At 41.4% G+C, this 19599-nt stretch overlaps 2 protein-coding genes across 4 annotated transcripts; one reads left to right on the forward strand and one right to left on the reverse strand.

Moving 5' to 3' along the window:
- Nucleotides 1–716: 716 nt before the first annotated feature.
- On the forward strand, nucleotides 717–19452 carry cd164l2 (CD164 sialomucin-like 2). 3 transcript variants are annotated; one of them, XM_064347194.1, is made up of 6 exons: nucleotides 717–1138; nucleotides 15199–15300; nucleotides 17230–17307; nucleotides 17459–17494; nucleotides 17640–17796; nucleotides 18041–19452. In XM_064347194.1, the coding sequence occupies exons 2-6, from the start codon at nucleotides 15201–15203 to the stop codon at nucleotides 18054–18056; spliced, it is 387 nt and encodes a 128-aa protein (XP_064203264.1). In that variant the 5' UTR covers nucleotides 717–1138; nucleotides 15199–15200; the 3' UTR covers nucleotides 18057–19452. The 3 variants fall into 3 exon arrangements, with proteins under 3 accessions (XP_064203264.1, XP_064203262.1, XP_064203263.1); XM_064347192.1 differs by lacking the exon at nucleotides 717–1138 and adding an exon at nucleotides 14000–14479; XM_064347193.1 differs by lacking the exons at nucleotides 717–1138; nucleotides 17459–17494 and adding an exon at nucleotides 14003–14479.
- Nucleotides 1652–5446, reverse strand: gpr3 (G protein-coupled receptor 3). The gene is made up of 2 exons (XM_064347189.1): nucleotides 5026–5446; nucleotides 1652–4101 (listed from the first exon to the last, which is right to left on the reverse strand). Exon 2 carries the CDS (start codon nucleotides 4089–4091, stop codon nucleotides 3141–3143), a length of 951 nt encoding a protein of 316 aa, XP_064203259.1. The 5' UTR covers nucleotides 4092–4101; nucleotides 5026–5446; the 3' UTR covers nucleotides 1652–3140.
- Nucleotides 19453–19599: the final 147 nt, after the last annotated feature.

The following is a 19599-nucleotide window of genomic DNA, read 5'->3' on the forward strand; positions in this document are numbered from 1 at the left end:
AGCGAGAAGTGGATTTTTGTAATGGATCTGCAGAAGTAAGATGTCCAAAGGTCTATAAAGCACAAACTTGTTGCATGTTAAGTTTACTTATATATACAATGTTAATATTTAAGTGTGCCTAATAATTTGTTAAAAAGATGCTTATATATGGTATAGCTGCACAGGTGAACGATAAAGACTATAGCTAGTATGTCTGGAAGAATGTAGTCTCCTACCAACTTGGATATGGAATGTGGAAACTCGCACAACAGAACACAGTCCCCATGTAGGACTGATAGAGCTGTATGGCTGTCTGTTTGTAGTGATGACTGATGACCTTTATGTATTCCTTTTTTAACAGGATTGGTTAAGCTGTCAATAAATGTCTGAAATTTTGATCTGACTATGCATGAATCATAAAATTAATTATTGGCCATTTAATCGTCCAAGGCTTTTAATGCATTGGGTATCAGACAATTGCTTTGTCTGTATATATTACCAATTAAAGGCAACACAAACAAAATTAGACAAGAAATACCTTTAGTTCACTCTCTACTAAAGTATGGTAAATCAAAATCTTTCAAGATTGATAAAATGCGACTATATGGGTTATGTCAGCGGAAGACCTATTTATTTTTGGCCATGAAGCCGTAGGGTGTTTGTTTTTTGGCTGGACCGCAACACCGGGGCCAGCCCATAGACCGTATAAACGGGCCAGCCCTACAAACGCGAATGTCTGTGACTGAGTGACTGAGTGGTGAAGTTACACCATTGGTCGGCCGAGTTATGAAGTTACACCATTGGTCGGCCGGATCACGTGTGTTAGGTCCAGCCATGTAGACTACTAGGTTTTACCCTGGTCTGGCCTTTTTTAGGCCTACAGCTCAGAATCTACACCCAAGGTCCATGGAACCCAGCGAGTTACTGTAGGGTACAACCAACTGTTAAACTGATCAAGCCCTGAGTATGAGCGAAAACTTGTTCACACCGCAACACTTCAATGGCAAGCTGGCTTGTTGATGTAAAGGCGACCGGCCAGTATAGGCCAAGATTGGGTAACAAATAGAACGTTTTCCTTTTGTGCATGATCTGGAATAAATGTCCTTCCTGGCATGATTTTCGCGAGGAAAAGTCACACTACCTATATCAAACCACTTTGGTGAGTAGGCCTATCTATGTTTTTATATTCTTATCTTATTGATTTTGTACTAAACGAATAAAGATGAGTGTAACAGTGAACATAAATCGCAAGCGCTTTTTTAGTGCCTGTCGCTTTAATGCTGATTGGTATTGTTTTATATGAGGCAGACAAACTACATCCTGCCACGGTTACGATACATTGGCTGAGAGTATTCGTTGGAAAACCCTCACTTGTAGGGTGATTAACTTTTCGCGTTTGGGGTACCCAGTGTAGTTTGTCGGTTATAACTATCGTTGTCTATCGCTGTCTTAACGAAATTTTAAGGAAGCCCTGAAATGTGACCGACAATCTCACATAAAAAGCAAGGAGTTGTGTTCGTATTAGAGGGTGTTATCGACTATTTTGTAATCCTCATTAGACCCACAAATGATTCCGGAGACAATCAGTAAAAGTCGATTCGGATTCATGTGCCATGTATGTTGCAACGGAAACCGCAATGTTACGTGCAACCAAAACAAGCGAAATGCAAGCTGTTGTACAAAAATTAAATTTTTATTTTCTGTAAATAAAAAAAATACATTCCCAATAAAACATTTCAGTTCGTACAATGTATGACATTGTGCAACATGGACATATGCATTACATGTTTAAAGTGTCACTTCGGTCGTATTTTGGGATTGTGCAAACAGTACACGTTACAAAGCGTAATACTGTAAGTGTTTCTCAAGATGGATGGATTTGGCGACAGATTTTTCGTTTTATACAACTGCAGACATATCACATGTACACTTTCGCACATTAAAATAATATTTATCACAAAATATAATATAGTGCAAATGTTAAATATTAAAATAACCTCTGAATATCAGGGTTTTGGTTTTCAGAGTGAGGCACGAGTTTAAAAGACGATACTAACAATTCGCTCCTCTTTTCTACTGTTCTTTACGTTACATCTCCCAACTCAAAACAAAAACACAGCATTGATTTTCCACAGAATATTTTGAATTAAAATGCAAATTTGCATTGAGACTGTGACAAGGCTCCACTTGCCATGCTCTTTTCTGACCGGGAGGGAGCGCTAATGTGTCAGCTACGTCCGACACAGTGTTCCGGCTGGATGCTTTGGCAGTGACGGCTAGTGGAACCAGGTGGGATTTATAATAAGACGTGCTTTGGGGACGATCCAACTGAACTTTGTGGCTCCAGAACTTTAAAAAATTAAGCTAGTGACAATATCAATTCGTAAAATAGTCAATATGGTTTCGAACTGGAAATGAGAAAAGGCTTTCTTTGAATGTGTTACTGATTCAGAAGCCACACAACTTTGCAGCTGAAGAGAAATCCCACCATTGTGAAATTACTTTCCAACTGTTACTCTCTAATGTTGCAGAAATTGTTTTTTATGTCTTATATCAGGCAATGGTGTGGCCACAGTCAGATTTTTGTAAATATATTGCACATGTATATCAAAATCTTGAACATGCACCGCACTATTTTTCCTATAAAGCAATGGTCACATGTGAGTTTTTTCATTGTTCAAGATGTCTCTGCCCAGGATAACAAGGCTTTAGGTCTGTGTTAGCACCACCATCAGCCCCAGGGTTAGAGACCGCATTTTTAAACAAGCTTAAAGCCACTTAAGGATTCAAAATCAGCGAAATTAGAGGTAATTAAAATTCATTCAGTCAATTATGGTTATTGTGGTAACAATAAAATAAAACAGTGTTACAAAGTTGGCACACTAAACAATTACTCAGAGCCCAGAATGCATGCTATTTAAAGTGCTTTTCATTGCATGAGATTAGATTTGAAAATGCACACACTCCCACTCACTCACGCACGTACATGCACACACACACACAGATCGACGGACAGAAAGTCAGACTTCTTGACAGTCTCTGGAGAAAATTGGACCTTGTGAACGTTTTGGGAGTGGTGCTGCTGAATAGTGCACTTTTCCCACTTCAGCTAGATCCCCGTCATTCTCCCTAATACCAGGGGACCTGACTGACTCCAGCTGCTACACATCACACGGGGAGTGAGAATGACAGGACAGGCCAGGAGACAGGCAGCCACAGCAGGCTGCCCACAGAACCTTCTGTATCTCCTGGTTACGGAAGGCGTAGATGAGCGGGTTGAGCAGGGAGTTGTACGCAGCGGACAGAAACGTCACGTAGGTGTAGATGGGCGGGTACGAGGCGTCGCCCAGCAGGCCGTACACAGCGAAGGGCAGCCAGCAGCTGGCGAAGGCGCCCAGGATGAGCGCCAGCGTGGAGATCCCCCGCCTGGTGGTCACGTAGTGCGAGGACGGCAGGAAGTGGCGCTGCAGGGCGATCTGGTGGGCGTGGCGGGACACCACCCGGCAGATCTGGATGTAGAGCTGCAGCATGAGCACGAACACCACCAGGAAGGAGCCCGAGAGCAGCGCCAGGTTGGCCCGGGTCAGCGGGCGCACCACACTGCATGAGCCGCTGTCCCGCAAGCAGTTCCAGCCCATGGTGGGGAGCAGGCCCAGCAGCACGGAGACGCCCCACGTAAGGATGACCATGATGTAGGTGCGCGTGACCGTGCGGTCCGAGTAGTAGGTGAGTGCGTTGTACAGGGAGAGGTAGCGGTCCACCGTGATGGCCAGGAGGCTGCAGATGGAGGCGCTGAAGGAGGCCACCAGCAGACCCACGGTGGCCAGCTGCACCGTGTCCGAGGGAACGCAGTAGCGGAACAGGAAGTGAAGGATGAGGCCCAGACCGGCCAGCATGTCCGCCGTGGCCAGGCTCCCTATCAGCAGGAACATGGGCGTGTGCAGCGTGGGCGTGTAGAAGATGGCCGCCACCACGATGGCGTTCTCGCAGGAGATGAGGGTGCCGGACACGCACAGCACCACGTCCCACGGATTGATTGGAAGCTCCTGGGGGAGGGCTGAGGACAGGCCCACCTCTGCTTCCTCCACCCAGCCAGCCTCGCTGACGTTCATCGGGAGTCACCTGGAAGGGGGGGAGGAGACACAATTCAGATACAAGCAAAGCAACACTAAGCCATCCCTCTCTCATAGCCAGCACACAACGTGGTAGACTGCTATAACATGGGACCTATCTTCAGCGTATTACTACAGCACCGCAATAATCTTACAGTCCATTTTATAAATCAACATAAGGCCTATTAATTTATTTAATATATTTGCCAGGTTAAATCTCCCACGTTCGTGTGCCCAAAGAGAAAAAATATATGTATATGATGGGCTCTGGTTGATGGGGGAAAATGCAGCACGCGCCGAGACAGCAGAGCTCGTGTGCACGCAGTATTTATAACGTGATTCTATAAATAGTACCACCGATCAACGCATGCTCATAAACGTCATACAAATCAAATTTTGCGTTTTGTTAAAGTCGGTCTGAATACGTGGAAAGTATGTCCAAGAAAATTATATGTAGAAGAAGAAATAGCCTACATTAAATTGTATGGTTCTGAGGAGACCGTAGTCAGTTTGATTGTTTATAATCTCAGTGCCATTGCCGAGCCGAACACAAATACTACATTTATTATGTTATTAATAACAGTAGTATATATCGTGATATATTTCTCATGTGATTTTATTAATGTTCATCAATGTTATTGTGTTATTCAAAATGATGAGAGTAAATTATCGTATATATTTCAATGAAAAGTCAATGCGAAATGATGCTGTACACGCACTGAATACGGCTGTCATTCTTACTAATAGAGGGTTACAGTCATTTAGAAACAAACGATGGCTACATGTTCAAACAATCTTCATTGCTTACTCAACAATCCTGCTGACAGTAAACTTGTGCGGTCTAAATGTCTTCAACATTCAGACATCACTCCTATAATCGTATATACTGCTCACATACATAGCGACACAGATAATAATGCAAATAAGTACTCACCGAATATAGTTAAAGGTGGAATTTTGAATCGCGCACTACCATTGAGGGAACATTAAAGATTAAAGAAAGTTCCGCCAGTCTGTGGTAAAGGATGTAGAAAACCGCGAAGAAATGCTAGAGGTGGTTTATCCTAACATCAATTGTGAATGGTTCCCATTCCTTGCATTGAAGTGATGGCAGTTGTGTTCCCGGCGTCGGTCTGTGACAGTGGCGACCGGCTGAAGCCCGCTGTCTTGTATCTCCTCTTTTGCGCGCTCAGCGTCGCAGTTATTTGGTGACTCACAGTTCTCCTGTATAGAGGTGGACTGACTGTTGGGACAGAAGTGTCTGTGCGCTATGCCCTCGCCAGAACAGTTCTGACGTCAGTGGCGGCGGTTGGGGGGGAGGTGTCGATGAATCTAGCCAATGAGTCGATAGAGGAGAAAAAAAGCGGGTATACCGTCAAGACTTCATTCATAAAAAATGCCGCAGGAGCCCAACCCCTTCCACTGCGGCTGCTCGCATATAGCTGGTGTGCATGCTGTTTTTTGCAAACCTGTAAGATGGGCAGCCGTTTTGTGGCACTTCTAACGGTTAAACCGGCCCATCCCTTCCCAGAATCATAGCACTGCTTGTCAATATATTTGCAGGGTCTTTGGTATGCACAAAGGAAGAATAAAACAAAACCACTCATTTTCATCTCCAAACACTTTATCTTGTTTCTATGATCATCGCCAACTGTACACGCATGGTGTTGAGTATGATTACTATGGAAACAAACCTGCATTCCTTCTAGTTCAAGGCAATATATGCACATCACAATCCGAGTTTGTGTTAATGGAATTATCCCTCTTTCAGAGCTAAATATGATTATCACTCTCCGCCCTCCACGACAAAACCGGACTTCATGTACCGCTGTCCTTGGTTCTGAAATCGTCCTCTCGTTGAACTGAACATGGTTCTGAAAGAGGAATCTTGTGTTTAAATGTGTACATATATATATTTGTATATGTAAACATCTAATATATGTTGTTTGGTATATATGATTTATTTAGATGATTTATCTTTAAAATGAATAGGATTAACGGATTAACATGGTCTCATTGTTTGGGATACCGAATATCATCTTTTTAAAGTAGCATGGTGTGTTAGCTGCAGTACAATTATCTATAGCCAGGATATGATTCACATTTCGGGGTCTCATCTTTTCAGACAAAGATTAATAAATTAGTGGATGGCTCTGGTGGTCGGGATTCTCGGTTTCTCCCGGTTATGTGAATGCGTGGGCGCCGGGCGGCGCAGTGCCTACGTGAATACGCATGCCAATGAGCTGGTGGGCGCCGTGAGCCTTGCAGACTATGGGGAGCTCACATCACCAAATAAGGAGACCCGTTTCCGGTTCTCACCACTTGTTCGATACACGTAATTCATTCAGAGGCGAATTGATAAGTAGGCCATTAGGTGGTTTAATTTCTGCTGTCCTTGTGTTTACGCCGACACTACCAGAATATCTGAATTTATTTCTGTGAAATTATGTCAAATTATTTGGATAATATATTTTTAGGTTCTGTTAACTGACACACATGAAAGAGCTGTTTTGCTATGAAAGAGCTCTGCAAGTGGCACATGTTCATGAGAAATGTGAGCTACAAAAATGTCTATGTGAGTAAATTTTATGTATGTATAAAAAATGCATGTAGACATGATGATAGGGATCTAGGGTTGTTACAACACGTGCGTCTTGTGCGTTGCGTGGCAAACGCTAGTGATCAGCTTACTCATCCCAAGCTACCTGCAACTGTTTGCTCTTGGAAAAACCTATTCTAAACCAGGCAGGTTGCTTTAGGGGAAACCTAGATTTATTGAAAATATGGATACAAAACGAATGTTTTTTCCGTGTTGCTGACGTGTGCTGCCACAATGTGGCATTTCTCAGACAGCTGGTGCTGGTAGGCTACAGGAGGCTGACTGCAGGTTTCTGCTCTGTTGTTTAACATCAGTGACGATGCACCGGACGCATTCTCACGTTCAGCCCTGGCTTCACAGTGGCATGATGAATTCCGGTTTGCCTTCAACAAGCTCCCTCACACCTGAGAAATTCAGCTTTGAAGATGGCGTGTGTGAGAGGGAGAGTGAGAAAGAAAAATAAAATGTTTATTGAATGCGCGTGTATATATCGAAACGATCTTGAAACATTTCTTTCGCTGTCAATAAAAGCCCGTCCCAGCGCTCGGACAGCAATAAAGCGGAATCACCATGGTTTTACATTTGCGGGGCTTCCCTGTCACGCGGTGCTATTGAACCAAACGCACATTGTTTGTATCGAATTCCCTCCTCAATGTGCAAGCTGTGCACTATCCCTTCGCTGGGACCCCCTGACTCGTATTGCAGCTCTACTGACCAAGGGATTCTCATCCTGCATCTCATTTCGTGTGACTTCAAAGAAAGAGGTGGAGTGCACACCTTCCAAATTCACAAGAAGCCAGTTTGCGTTAAACAGTCCTCTCTGCTCTTCATCATCAAAGTACGATGGTGAAAAATGAAGAGCGTAAACTGGCGATGTATTCGGAATATTTGCACAATATGACTATGTGAATATACGCAACTATGCGATCTCACTGATCATCTTAATATCAAATATATTTATCCACTGTGGTGGCATGATTGATTGTCTATAGTTAGGAGCGCGCTAATATTTAGCCTTTTCCTACACTACAGATTTTCTGGAATCGTTTTACAACAAGAGAAATTGCATATGTTTGATGGAAAAGTGAAATATAGCTTTCGTGGGGAAAAAACGAATCTTCTCTGCTTGATGTTCAGGACATAGGCCTACAGATCTAAAGTATCCATAATTCGATATGTCACGCATAAATGTTTCACCAACTATATAAAATTGAGACAATGTTCTCATCGATGCTCTCCATTCAAACTTGGTTAAAAATGAAACGCGATCTAAATAGCTTGTTTCATTATTTCACTGTGCTTTGATTAGTTTTCGGTTTTGGAAACTGAACGTAGTGCTGGCCTCATAAAGCATATAGCCCACAGGAGACTTAAAACCAAACAAAATGGATGGAGTGTAGCACAGTGGGTAAGGAACTGGGCTTGTAACCGAAAGGTCGTAGGTTCGATTCCCGGGTAAGGACACTGCCGTTGTACCCTTGAGCAAGGTACTTAACCTGCATTGCTTCAGTATATATCCAGCTGTATAAATGGATACAATGTAAAATGCTATGTAAAAAGTTGTGTAAGTCGCTCTGGATAAGAGCGTCTGCTAAATGCCTGTAATGTAACAAAAAGCCGAGCTCATGCACGTAACCACCCCAATTAGGTATCATTTTATAATTTTTACATAACGCTAATCCGTAAAGCCGGGTTTACACTACTAGTTGATTTGGCTGTGGTGTAGGCGGGAAGAAGCAACGCAACATGAAAGAATCTATACTCGTTTATTTTCTGCCAATTCAAATTTAATATCGTTCTTTTCTAGAGAATCCCTTACCTGCCTGTTACACAGCCAATCAAGTATGTGAGAGTGTGCTGTTGTCAGCGCATGTTTGTATTACATGGCCAGTGTTACAGTGTATTTATGGTAAAGACAGCGGTCCCCAGCAGCGTTGCATAGAACCCAAAAGGTCGGACGTGTGGGACCAGCAGAATCCAACAGGTTTTTTAAACTTTATGTAACTGAATCGGATTACATCACTCTTCACACAACGTGTTTTCTGCTTCTCCATTCCAGCTCCATCTGTAATGATTCACAATCTCTGTTTAATACTGGATGACATTCGCAATACTTTCTCGCCTACAGAGAGCCCATGTTTTGCTCCAAATGCTTAGGAGCAGTCTCAGTATTGCGAAGTGCAGCGCGTAGCGGTTATTTGACATCGTAAAATGATTTTGTTTCATTAGGAAAATACTGACAAGGTTCAAGTTTTTTTGTAAATTATGATCCAACCAGTCATATAAATTTATCAAACTGGATTCATCTGGAAAAAGGATTCCTTCAGTCTCACATACAGTATTTATACAGTGCAATTTCTGATTAAATATACTTCCAGAGGCTCTTCTAACATGCAAATAATATCACTGTATTGAATCCAAATATACACTTGTAGTCCAAAAGCTTGATTTTGTAGTTACACCTAATGTAATGGATAAAACTTTATTACGCATCACCCCTTGCAGCAGTCAGTAACAACAATATTCAGATTATTTGCTCTCTCTTTACTGGAAGCTATTCCTTTTTAAATAGCAACTCCAACTCCGCCTATACATACAGAATGGACATATGCACTTAATTGCCTTTTAAAATATAAGGTTTATAATGTGAAGTTCAAAAGAAATGATTATTTATGGAAGAAAAATTCTTGAATTAAATGAAGGATATGACCATTACTCTTTTCCCACAATACTGAACATACTCAAAGGGACTGTGCATCCATCAGTCTTTCCATATTAATGAACATAATGTAGTCATATATTATTGTCTATGTGAAAATTTAAACTTAATTGTAAGAACAATTTTCTCATAAATACTATGTTCATTACAGACCAAGACACTCTTGTAGCGAGATATTTTTGTTTGATTGGTCTAAGGCTTCTCACTGCAGCAGTAGATGTTTGACCTTTCCATTAATTGGCCAGCAATCAATGCAGATGTATGATCACATTCATTTCACTCATGAATGTATTTGGCAGCATATGACAGATCACAACTGCATAAAAGTCTTAAGTGATATACCAATTTGAAAATTACACTTGTTTACTTTTTATTGTGATCTACTTTTTATTTTATTCCATCCTTTCAGTTTCATTACATTCTAAATGTTTTTGATTATAGCTCTTTCTCCATCTTTCTTTATATGCCTTTTGCTCTCTATCTCTCTATCTCTCTCACACACACTCAAGTCTTTTGAAAGAGAAGGATGAAATAACCACACGCACAATTAAATGTGAATCAATGAGTCCATTGATTCACATAAGATCTGGGATGATGTGAATAAAACTCCTCAAGAAGGATTACTGAACCAAAATGGAGGCATATGGAATATATGTGCAAAGCTTTATTTCATGAAGGAATCAAAACAAGATCGCATTATTGAAAAATGTAACAGTCCAGTCCATGGTGAGGATTTAAGTTCTGGCTGTGCCTGTGCAAACTGTGACCAGGGTCCTTCAAAAGTGACACTTAATTGGCAGTAGAGCCACCAGAGGAGTGATGTTTCCATTGGCTGAGTATTGTCCACTTCATGACATAATAGCAACACCTTAGCTGATTGTGTGGTGTAACATATTCTGAACTGGTAGAACATGGATTGTAAATAAGCTATGGCATACTGCGAGTTTTCCATTGCATCCAAATAAACAAAAAAAGAACAAATCACTTAAACCCAATTTAAACCCAACACTTTTGAACATTCATAGCAATGCATTCACAACAGCTCTTGTTAAGTCTGCTGCTTCTGGACTTTGTATAGTACAAAGTCAAATTGGACTTAAGCAGAATCTGAATCTGCTGAAGGAACAGTGTCTGAATTTAGGAATTCTGACAGCGCTGTCAAGGAAACAAACATTGCTTTGCAGTCAGGCGCCAAATATTAGAAATGACACCTCCCACACCTACACGGGTTTTAAACTGCTTAGCAGGGAGCTGTACATGGCAATGAATCACACAGGGCATATTATATCACAAGGAACTCACTCAATGCTACCAGCAAAATTATGTTCAAATTAAAAAAACAAAACCCTATTGCTCTGTATGTAATTAAGTAAGGGGTCCCTAAATGAACAGATTTTTTATCATCTTATTACACACACATAATACTGTGAGCTCCATATGGAACAAAGGCATGTTTCTTTTCTTCATATGGCTCTGTACTCCACAATTGTAGATTAGTAATCAAACTATTCACATGTGGTTATAGTACACATTCTCAGCTTTGACTTAAGGATATTTACACACTTTGGTTTCACCAGCACTTTTTATACATGCACTGCTTTAACCGTTAACTAGAGCTTTGCATCTTGCAGTGCAGCCTCCGTAGTTCTGTGCATGAAGTCTTCTATGTTGTTGTCCCAAATGTTATGGAGCTCACTGTATATACAAAGAACTAGCAAATGCTTGCTTCTAACCGGCACAAATTAGTGCATGATATGAGTAAGGAAGGAATTGCTGTACTTTCTTAGCTGAATACTAACCACAAAATTCACAGAATTGCACAGAAACATCAGCAAACTGTGGCGCAGAGACAGACTGTTCAAACTATAATTTCCTGGGGAGATGGAGAGAGAAGTGCATGTCCTGAATGAAATACAAGGATGAAATAGCAATTTATTTCCCATCAGCTTAGGTCTAATTTGAAAAGCAGAAGGAGCTAATGTGCTCATGTGAATTCTGTAAATGTGTTCTGTTACAGGTACATTGCTGGATTTCAGTAATCAACTTTCATCTATCATCAACCAGTGTTAATCCAATAATGTCTTAACACATTTCCTGAACAGTGTCCCATCAGTCAGCAGCTATTGCTGACATTCTGAAGGTACCAATCAGCAATTTGCCTCATTAGATGCTTTTGAAATTTGGATCCAACTGCGTGTAATATATGGCAGGGTCAAACTGTCAATTATAAACATAAGCGCACAGTTGGATATGTCTACTGTAATACAACTAATTATGTGTCAGTCAGCAGCCATTGTTGGCTCAAGGTTAGTATATTATAAGAGCATAACAATCAGTTGCAGGTCATTTCCCGAAGAGAAAGCTAATCATCTTTTTTAAGGGCTACAAAACAAAGTGAAGCCATATTTCATTTGTTCCATGGTTATTGTAATTGTTTTCCTGTTCCCTTGGCATTCTTTTGGTGTTCCATTTGTTAGTCATTAATTCTTTAAGCAGATGCTTCAATAGCGTATCCAGTATGGACTATATACTTGTCACGGCATTGCTGCCAATTAGAATTTGAGAGAGACAGCGAGTTGGGGGGACGGGGGTGTTTCTGCATCTGAGCTTGCTTTGCAGTCAGCCTGCTGTAGCAGTGTTACATAAACTATCCCCTGTCCACACTCCCTCCTCCCCTCTGTTCCTCTCTCCCTCGCTCACACACTCTCAGGATTAATATTGCATGCTGATGCTGAGGGCAGTACTGCACTGCTCATCAGAGGACTCAGCGTGAAAAATTAATCAGGTGTCAGGTGCTCTCACACAACAGGAAAGAGAGAGAGAGCAGGAGAGAGCTGTGGATGGACGGAGAGATGATGATTGAGCTGCAGTTGGTTGGCTTCAGTAAATGGTGATGTCATTTCTATTTTTAGTCCCCAAGGACTTGCCTCGGTCCTGCTGTAGCATAATGAGAGGGCATAGAAATGTGTACATGGTGTATTTACATTTTAAATTAGCATGATTATTTCTGTTGCTTAAATTTATATTCATTTTATGCATCAATGCAGCTGGGTATGGCAGCAATTCAGATACAATAATTTTCTCAAGGGAACAACAGGAGTGGAAATCAAATCTGCAACCTTCACCGTTACTGCTGGCAACAAGAATTTGGACCTGAGAAATTAAGAATAAAAAAGAATGCAGAATATATTAACAGATAAATCACCCAAACCCAGTTCTGCCTATGATTAATAAGTGTTACTGCTGTACTGCTTTTCACATTTTTTTTGTCACATCCATAATCACACGTGGCACAAGAAATGGCAGGGTGGGAGCTGTGGAACTTGACAGAAAGCAAGCCCAGCTGGATGCTCCTGCAACAGAAAAGGTTGCATGGCAGTAGGGGTGGTGTTTTTTTACTACTGACTGAAATGAAATATGACTGTCTTCTCATTAAACCCTGGTAGAATCACCAGGAGTTGTCAAAGATAGATATAGATGAGGCCATGTATCACACAGTGTAATGTCCGTGTGCGTTCCATTTCTAACATCACTTTGCTTGCCACGTCAAACTGTTTTATTTGGGGGGTGGGTTGGGGGACTAATAATTTGCTGCAGAAATCATGTCCATTCCCTCTCTCTACCCTTTGACATGTGCTGAGATTAACTGAATCAATGGCAAGGACCAGCCAGGACATGTATTTACTAGCATCCATTAATAGTGAACAACATTTCCCACCTGACAATAGAAAAACGATTGCAATGCACAATGTAGGCTTCGATTTTACAATGTATAGTATGTAGTAATATGGCAGATACTTTCAGCCAACGTGACTTACAGGAGTGCATTTAATGGTAAGAACACACCACTAAAGCAAGAGATAGGCAAAGCTACAATCGAAGTCATGCCCTGCAGCAGGTCCACACTAGGGCATTTCTTTTTGGAAAATTGAGCCCCATTTCTTATGTCCTTAAAGGTGCAAAACCAAAACATCTCGCCGCTATTTCCAGGCTGCAAGAGAGGTGCGTCTTGAGAAACACACCGCGTGTGTGTGACACGTGAACACAAGATTTTCTGGGCCCAGCAGGTTTCCAGTCTCGATAAAAACACTCTGCCTCCCTCTTGTGTCTGGACTGTGTTAAACGCTTGGATAACATCTTGCTGAAATGTACGACAGGCTGCTTCAGTAGGAGAATAAAAGATAAACAGATTAAGTGATTTAGTCAGAAAATAAGTAATATTCCGTATTTCATATAGTTAATTACAATTACAGCAATTTATAGATTTCATACGAATCATTTTTGGTAGATTCGCGACGAATAACCTTGCACAGGGGTGACATCACCACCTTGAATAAAGATACGAGAACATTAAATGCCGAATTTATGAATTAATAACTTAATCGATTCTTCTTCAGATTATATGGATTGATTCGTTGAATATGTTCAGTAAAGATGTTATGGTGTTAAATGAACAAACCTCTAAATGTAATCTGCAGATGAAGAATGTGTTTCTGTTAATAAATTTTGGGATCCTCGTAGAATTTTACATCCATGATCCTCCTGCCCAAATATTGTTGTCAGGCGCACCGCTATAATGGCCGATGAATGGCACCGAACTCAGCTGTGGAGACACGTCACGCAGGCGCAGTTGAGTGGACTTCCCAGGTGGGTGGTTCAGCTCTTCTGGTGCCGGGTAGCGTGCCTGTGGGACGCTGGGCTCAGTTTACATCCTTTGTCGTCTTTCCTCGTCACAAGAGCAAGAAGACTGATAAACGGTGCAAAATACCGACTTTTTTTTTCAACCCCTATATTTTCATATTTCTTACTTCGACTAAATTATTAACACACGAGAAAGAAAGAAAGAAAGAAAGAAAGAAAGAAAAAAGTTTTCGCATGAAAACTTAATGCTTTGAACAGGATATTCTTTTATCATTGCAACCTGCCGGGATCCAAACAATTTCTCACCCTTGGGGAAAAGTATTTTTTCGTGGCTTGTTGATTTTAACAGCATGAGTCGCTGGTGGGGGACTGCCGTGGGAGTCATTATCCTATTCGGGGTTTTGGAGACATATCATTGTCAAACGACAGGTACTGTACGTGTGTGCATGCATATATATATATATATATATATATATATATATATATATATATATATATATATATATAGACCATTTTGACAGCATGCCAGCTAAAAGAAAATGTTACAAAGTTCACTTGAATACTTTCAAGTGAACTTTCTAGAAATGCAACATATATAGTGTGAAACTGTGCCTGTGTACATTTCACCTTGGTTACTTATTTATGAAGTTCATAAAGACAGTTTTACTTGTTATGTGACATGAAGAATGTACTGTATGTAGTGCCTAACTTTTTAAATAGTTTTTCTTACTGTAGATAGAGAAATCAGTAAACATATTAGATAAATAATCTTCTTCCTTACTTAATTTTTTTTTTAGCTCTCCCATTTCTCTCTTTCTCCTCTTCCGTGACAGTCACTCACTGAAGGAAATGGCTGCACTGCAGTGTCCTCTTAAAAGACTGCTGTTGTATCCCTGAAAACAGGAGTATTCTCTGAAGTAGAGTGGTTGCATTGGCGTATGCTTTTAAGCAAAGAGTGGATGAAAGTAAGACTGTACAGTTGCACCACGCTCTGTGTGACAAACTTTTATGCTCTGCTTGCCTGCATTCTGTACGCTGTCCTTTACCACAGAAAATGTCCCACGCAATTAAGTGTGCCTGGACCGGTGGTCCCGGTCAGCTGGCCGGCACTGACCCTGTGTTTCTCTGTCTCTGACTGGCTGATGTAGTGATGGCAGGGGACTGCTCTCTGATGGACTCGTGTGAGGGCTGTATCATGGGAGACCTGTCCATCAACCTAACGGACTGCGTGTGGAAGCAGTGTGACAATGGTGAGAGCAGACGGATAGATCGACAGACAGACACTTGCAATATAAATCTCTCTTTTACATGCAAACCCACTCAGGCATGTACACTCACAGACACACATGCACACACGGGCACACACACACACACACACAGACACATGCACACACACTCACAGACAAACATGCATACACGGGCACACAGACACACACACACACACACACACATTACATTCGCGCACAGACGCACACACGCACAAACGCTCATATGTCTGTAATGGAAACTGGATCACATCACTGCTGTATGAGCCCAGAAACCCCAAACCAGGTTGATGAATAATTTACTATCTGAAGATCTTGCTGCAGACAGACACACACTCAGAGGGCATGGATATGTGGGTGTGGTCTGTTCAGTGGGTGGGGCATCAAAGGGGCTCTGAGATGCCTCTGCCAACTGGAGAAAATATGGGAGGATACATAAGAAAAATGAAGTGAACACTGATCAAAGATGGACTGATAGGGAGGACATAGACAACAATGGCAAGATCTCACTCTGCTTGCAGTCTTGTCTGGTTGCTAAGGTAACATCATACTTCCTGTGAGGAGTGAGAAGTGCACCTGGTTGCCAAGGCAACTCTGTAAATTGGTGAGTGCACGCAGCTGGACTGCAGCAGAGTATTCAGTCGCTCAGTGCTTGGCAGGAGTTTCCCTCCCGACCAAAAGCTAAACTGAATCTCAGTCAAAACCCGACGTTACCTTTGTTTGGCAAGTAGAGCAAGCTTTTTCATTCACATGATGATGCAGATTTTCATCTTGTAATGCCAGTATACACCAGGTGCTACTCACCAAACTGTATAAATACTGCAGGCTACTTGGCTCACTGTGGAAGCTGAACTTGGGAGCAAAGACAAAGCGGTCTGTGACAGGTGTGTGTATGCCTGCTGCATCATCTAACAGGCCAATCACCATGTAGCATTCCTGGTGACATCATTTTCAGTCGGCTGTGGCTCCACTTGTGTAGTCGTCAGAGGCTTAATTTCCTCCTCATCAGAAAGGCTGCAGGGGCTGAAAGGTACATTACACGTGAGTCAGTTGCCAGGGGAAACTGCATATTCTATGACCCTGGAGAGTTTTAAGGGATTAAGTCCAGCGAGTCGAGACATAGAACATTTTGAAGTTTTGTCAGATCTTTCCACTCTTGGAGCTTAGGAGGGGTGACTTTAATTCTGGAAGCCCTTCCCCACGTACTCTCCCGCCCTCTAAGGGACTGTTATGTTCCTCATGCTTGCTGACTCAAGGCGGACTGAGATACAGCTCATGCAATGACTCCGTCAACTGCAGCAGCTCCAGACTTCCTGTTTCCTCCCCATATAGGGTTCATTTGGCACATCAGAAAAACGCGATGTGTTGAGAGAATAAAACAGATAAATGTCCTTTTGCTCAATTGTTTTATAAATGACACAGTAATCAGCATAAACTGCTATTATATGTACCATATCACCAGATTGGATACAAATTTTAATGCTCAAGTGCTCCTATGGTAGACAAAAGTACCAACCTACTTTTTTGTGATAACTTTTTTTATTCCCTCATTAATGACAAAACAGCCAGTACCTTTAGTGCCATTCATACAGAGGCTGGATTCAGTGGGTGGTTCAAACACAGTACCTATTTTTAGAAACACATTTAATTCTAAGGAGAGCAGTAGTTTGTTTCTAAAAACAGGTTTTCTGTGGCCTGCGTTGTCCCTCTGCATATTTTTAATGTAAGCAGTGGATATGAGCCACTCCTCTGTGATACCTTAGTGGGCAGATCATATGGGCAGGGTGATATCCTGACTCAAGGGCAGAACAAAATGGCAGATATAAGATGGCAGAGTGTGTATAATTATCTTAAGAGGAATTAATTCAAATGTACTTTGTTCTTTCTTTCTTTATTTTTCCATCTGCCACTCAGATAATTACACGGGATGTGTTTCCGGTAGTGAAGAAGCTGAGGGCTGCTCTGTCTTCAATGAGACATCAATATGCCCCGGTGAGTGAGCCTATATCTCTCCCCCCCCCCCCCCCCCCACTCTCTCTCATTCCACATTTGCTACAAACTGAGAGCATCAGCAGTCATCTGAGCCTGCTTGGGTTGACTCATGTGATGACGTGTCCATATATTTGTGTGGATGTCCTCTCAGCCTCTCTGACTCCGACACCTGGCGGCAACGACACAGGTGAGCAGTTCCTCTGTTCTCTGGGACATCCCACAATTCCCACTTCTCAAATGCAGGGACAGCTTATCTGAGGAATAATGTATTTTTCACGCCTCGTACAATGTTCTGTCTGTCTCTGTGTATCACTCTCTCGGTCTCCCTCTAGCAAATGGCGCCACCCCAGAGCCCAACCCAGTGTACTCACAGGCACAATTTAACTTATCCAGTTTCATTGGAGGTGTAATTCTGGTATTGGGACTGCAGGCAGGAGTCTTTCTAGCCATGAGATTCGTCAAGAGCAAGGACAGCAGCTATGAAACAATGTAAGTATGGACCTGGGGGGGGCTGTTAGCTGTGAATCATCCCTTAATCCTCCAATATGTTAAACATTAGACATAAGTTTTAGATGTGCAATAGTGCCCCCTAGTGGGACCCTGGTGAATTATTTTTTCCTGCATAGCAACCTACAGTCTCATGAGTGACAACAGTAGGAAAGGCGAATCATCACCATTGAGGTCTGTTGCTAACCTTTTGTTTTATTTCTTTTTATTTTTTTTGTCCTTTCAGAGACCAACCTCAGTAGCATCAGTGAGGAAGGAGGGAGACCGAATGGAGAAGAGGTGATGGTGACAGAAAGGAAGGATTATGGGGGGAGAATGTAGGAAAGGGAGGGTGATAGAGAGGAGGAAAAGGCAAGATGAAACATGAAGAGAGAGGAGGTGTGATGGCTGAAGAAGGGAGAGAGATCGAAGCAGGTGCAGATAAGGGAAATAATCAGAGAGACATGACAAGAAGTGTCAGTTTATGTTCCTCTTTTTTATTTTGAGCATTTTAATTAAAAGAGCCTTTCTGTTTGTCCTCATTCTAGTTTGCTGCCTTTAACTTGTACACTATCGGCCAGTTACAAGCTGGTCAACTCTATATGAAACTCTAGGAATGTGGTTTGTATGCATTTGTGTGTTCTCTGTGTGTCTTCTCAATGACCCCACTATACATGCTTTGGAGTGGTGACAGAACAGCGGCATGTCCATCTCTGGATGAAGTGTGGGGGGTGAAGGGGGTTCCCCATTTTTACCCCATGTCTTCACATTTTCATTAGGCCTTCTGAACAGGGTCCCCTCATCTGAATGTACTCCCTTTGCGACAGTTTTTAGGTTGGACCATTTTACCAGCTTGTTGCTTTGCTGGTGACAAATGGTTTGTAGTGTGTTGTGATGCACGAGTTTAAGTTAGGTATCTAAAATTAAAGTGAATAATTATTATACATTTTAGGTTCGTATTGCAGCTTTAAAATGATTAATTACATCGCCTTTTAGATTTACAGGATGAAAATGCTTGATTTAAAAAAATTTTTTAACTGGGGGTCAAATTACCCACCAGGCTTCTTTCTAAGTAGTTTTCCTGTTCATTTTAAAGTTTACATACAGACCACAATAGATTATCTCATTCAGTTGAATTATTATTATTATTATTATTATCATTTGTTGCTGTTGTTTGGTTATTTCAGAGGTTTCTTTTAAATAAATGGATTTCCCTAACTTACAGGTTCAAAAAAGGGGTTTGAGGTGCATTTAATCTAACTATTAATGCTTATTTGGTGGTTTTGTTTTATTGTGTCTGTGGTTTTGTTAATTCAATCACTTTTGTCGTATTTAATGAATCTGTTTTATTGTGCATCTGTCTTTGTGGTTTTAAAATGGACTGAATGAGCGATGTCCTAATCCTATTGATATGGGCGCAATAATGGCAAAAAAAGTTAATCCTGCGTGACACTGACTGGTTCCCAGGCGGGCTTTGGTGCTATTACACCGTTTGTGTCTTTTCTTTTTTTTCTTTTCTTTTTTTTGTTGACACTTTTCAATTTGTATTGTGTGTTGTTATTGGAGGGTTTTAATTTACTGCTTCAAATATATTATTTACAAAATGTTATTAAACGAGATCATTTTGATTTTACCCAAATAAAGAATTGACTGATAAGACACCTAGAGTGTACGTATAACTTAATATCATGTGATTTAATTTTTCGTTGGTGTATACTTTATCAATTACATATTTTTTAAATGATGTGTAGTTAAACTTACAGGCTCTCCCTCACAATAGCAGGATGCGATTTCATTAGTCAGTGA

This window comes from Anguilla rostrata, chromosome 8 (assembly GCF_018555375.3).
Source record: "Anguilla rostrata isolate EN2019 chromosome 8, ASM1855537v3, whole genome shotgun sequence".
Taxonomy (NCBI): Eukaryota; Metazoa; Chordata; class Actinopteri; order Anguilliformes; family Anguillidae; genus Anguilla; species Anguilla rostrata.

Coding starts and splice junctions, on each gene's coding strand:
- gpr3 (XM_064347189.1), bottom strand. CDS start 4,091: ATGAACGTCAGCGAGGCTGGCTGGGTGGAGGAAGCAGAGGTGGGCCTG.
- cd164l2 (XM_064347192.1), top strand. CDS start 14,401: ATGAGTCGCTGGTGGGGGACTGCCGTGGGAGTCATTATCCTATTCGGG. Junction 17,308..17,458: donor TGAGACATCAATATGCCCCG/GTGAGTGAGCCT, acceptor ATGTCCTCTCAG/CCTCTCTGACTCCGACACCT. Junction 17,495..17,639: donor ACCTGGCGGCAACGACACAG/GTGAGCAGTTCC, acceptor GTCTCCCTCTAG/CAAATGGCGCCACCCCAGAG.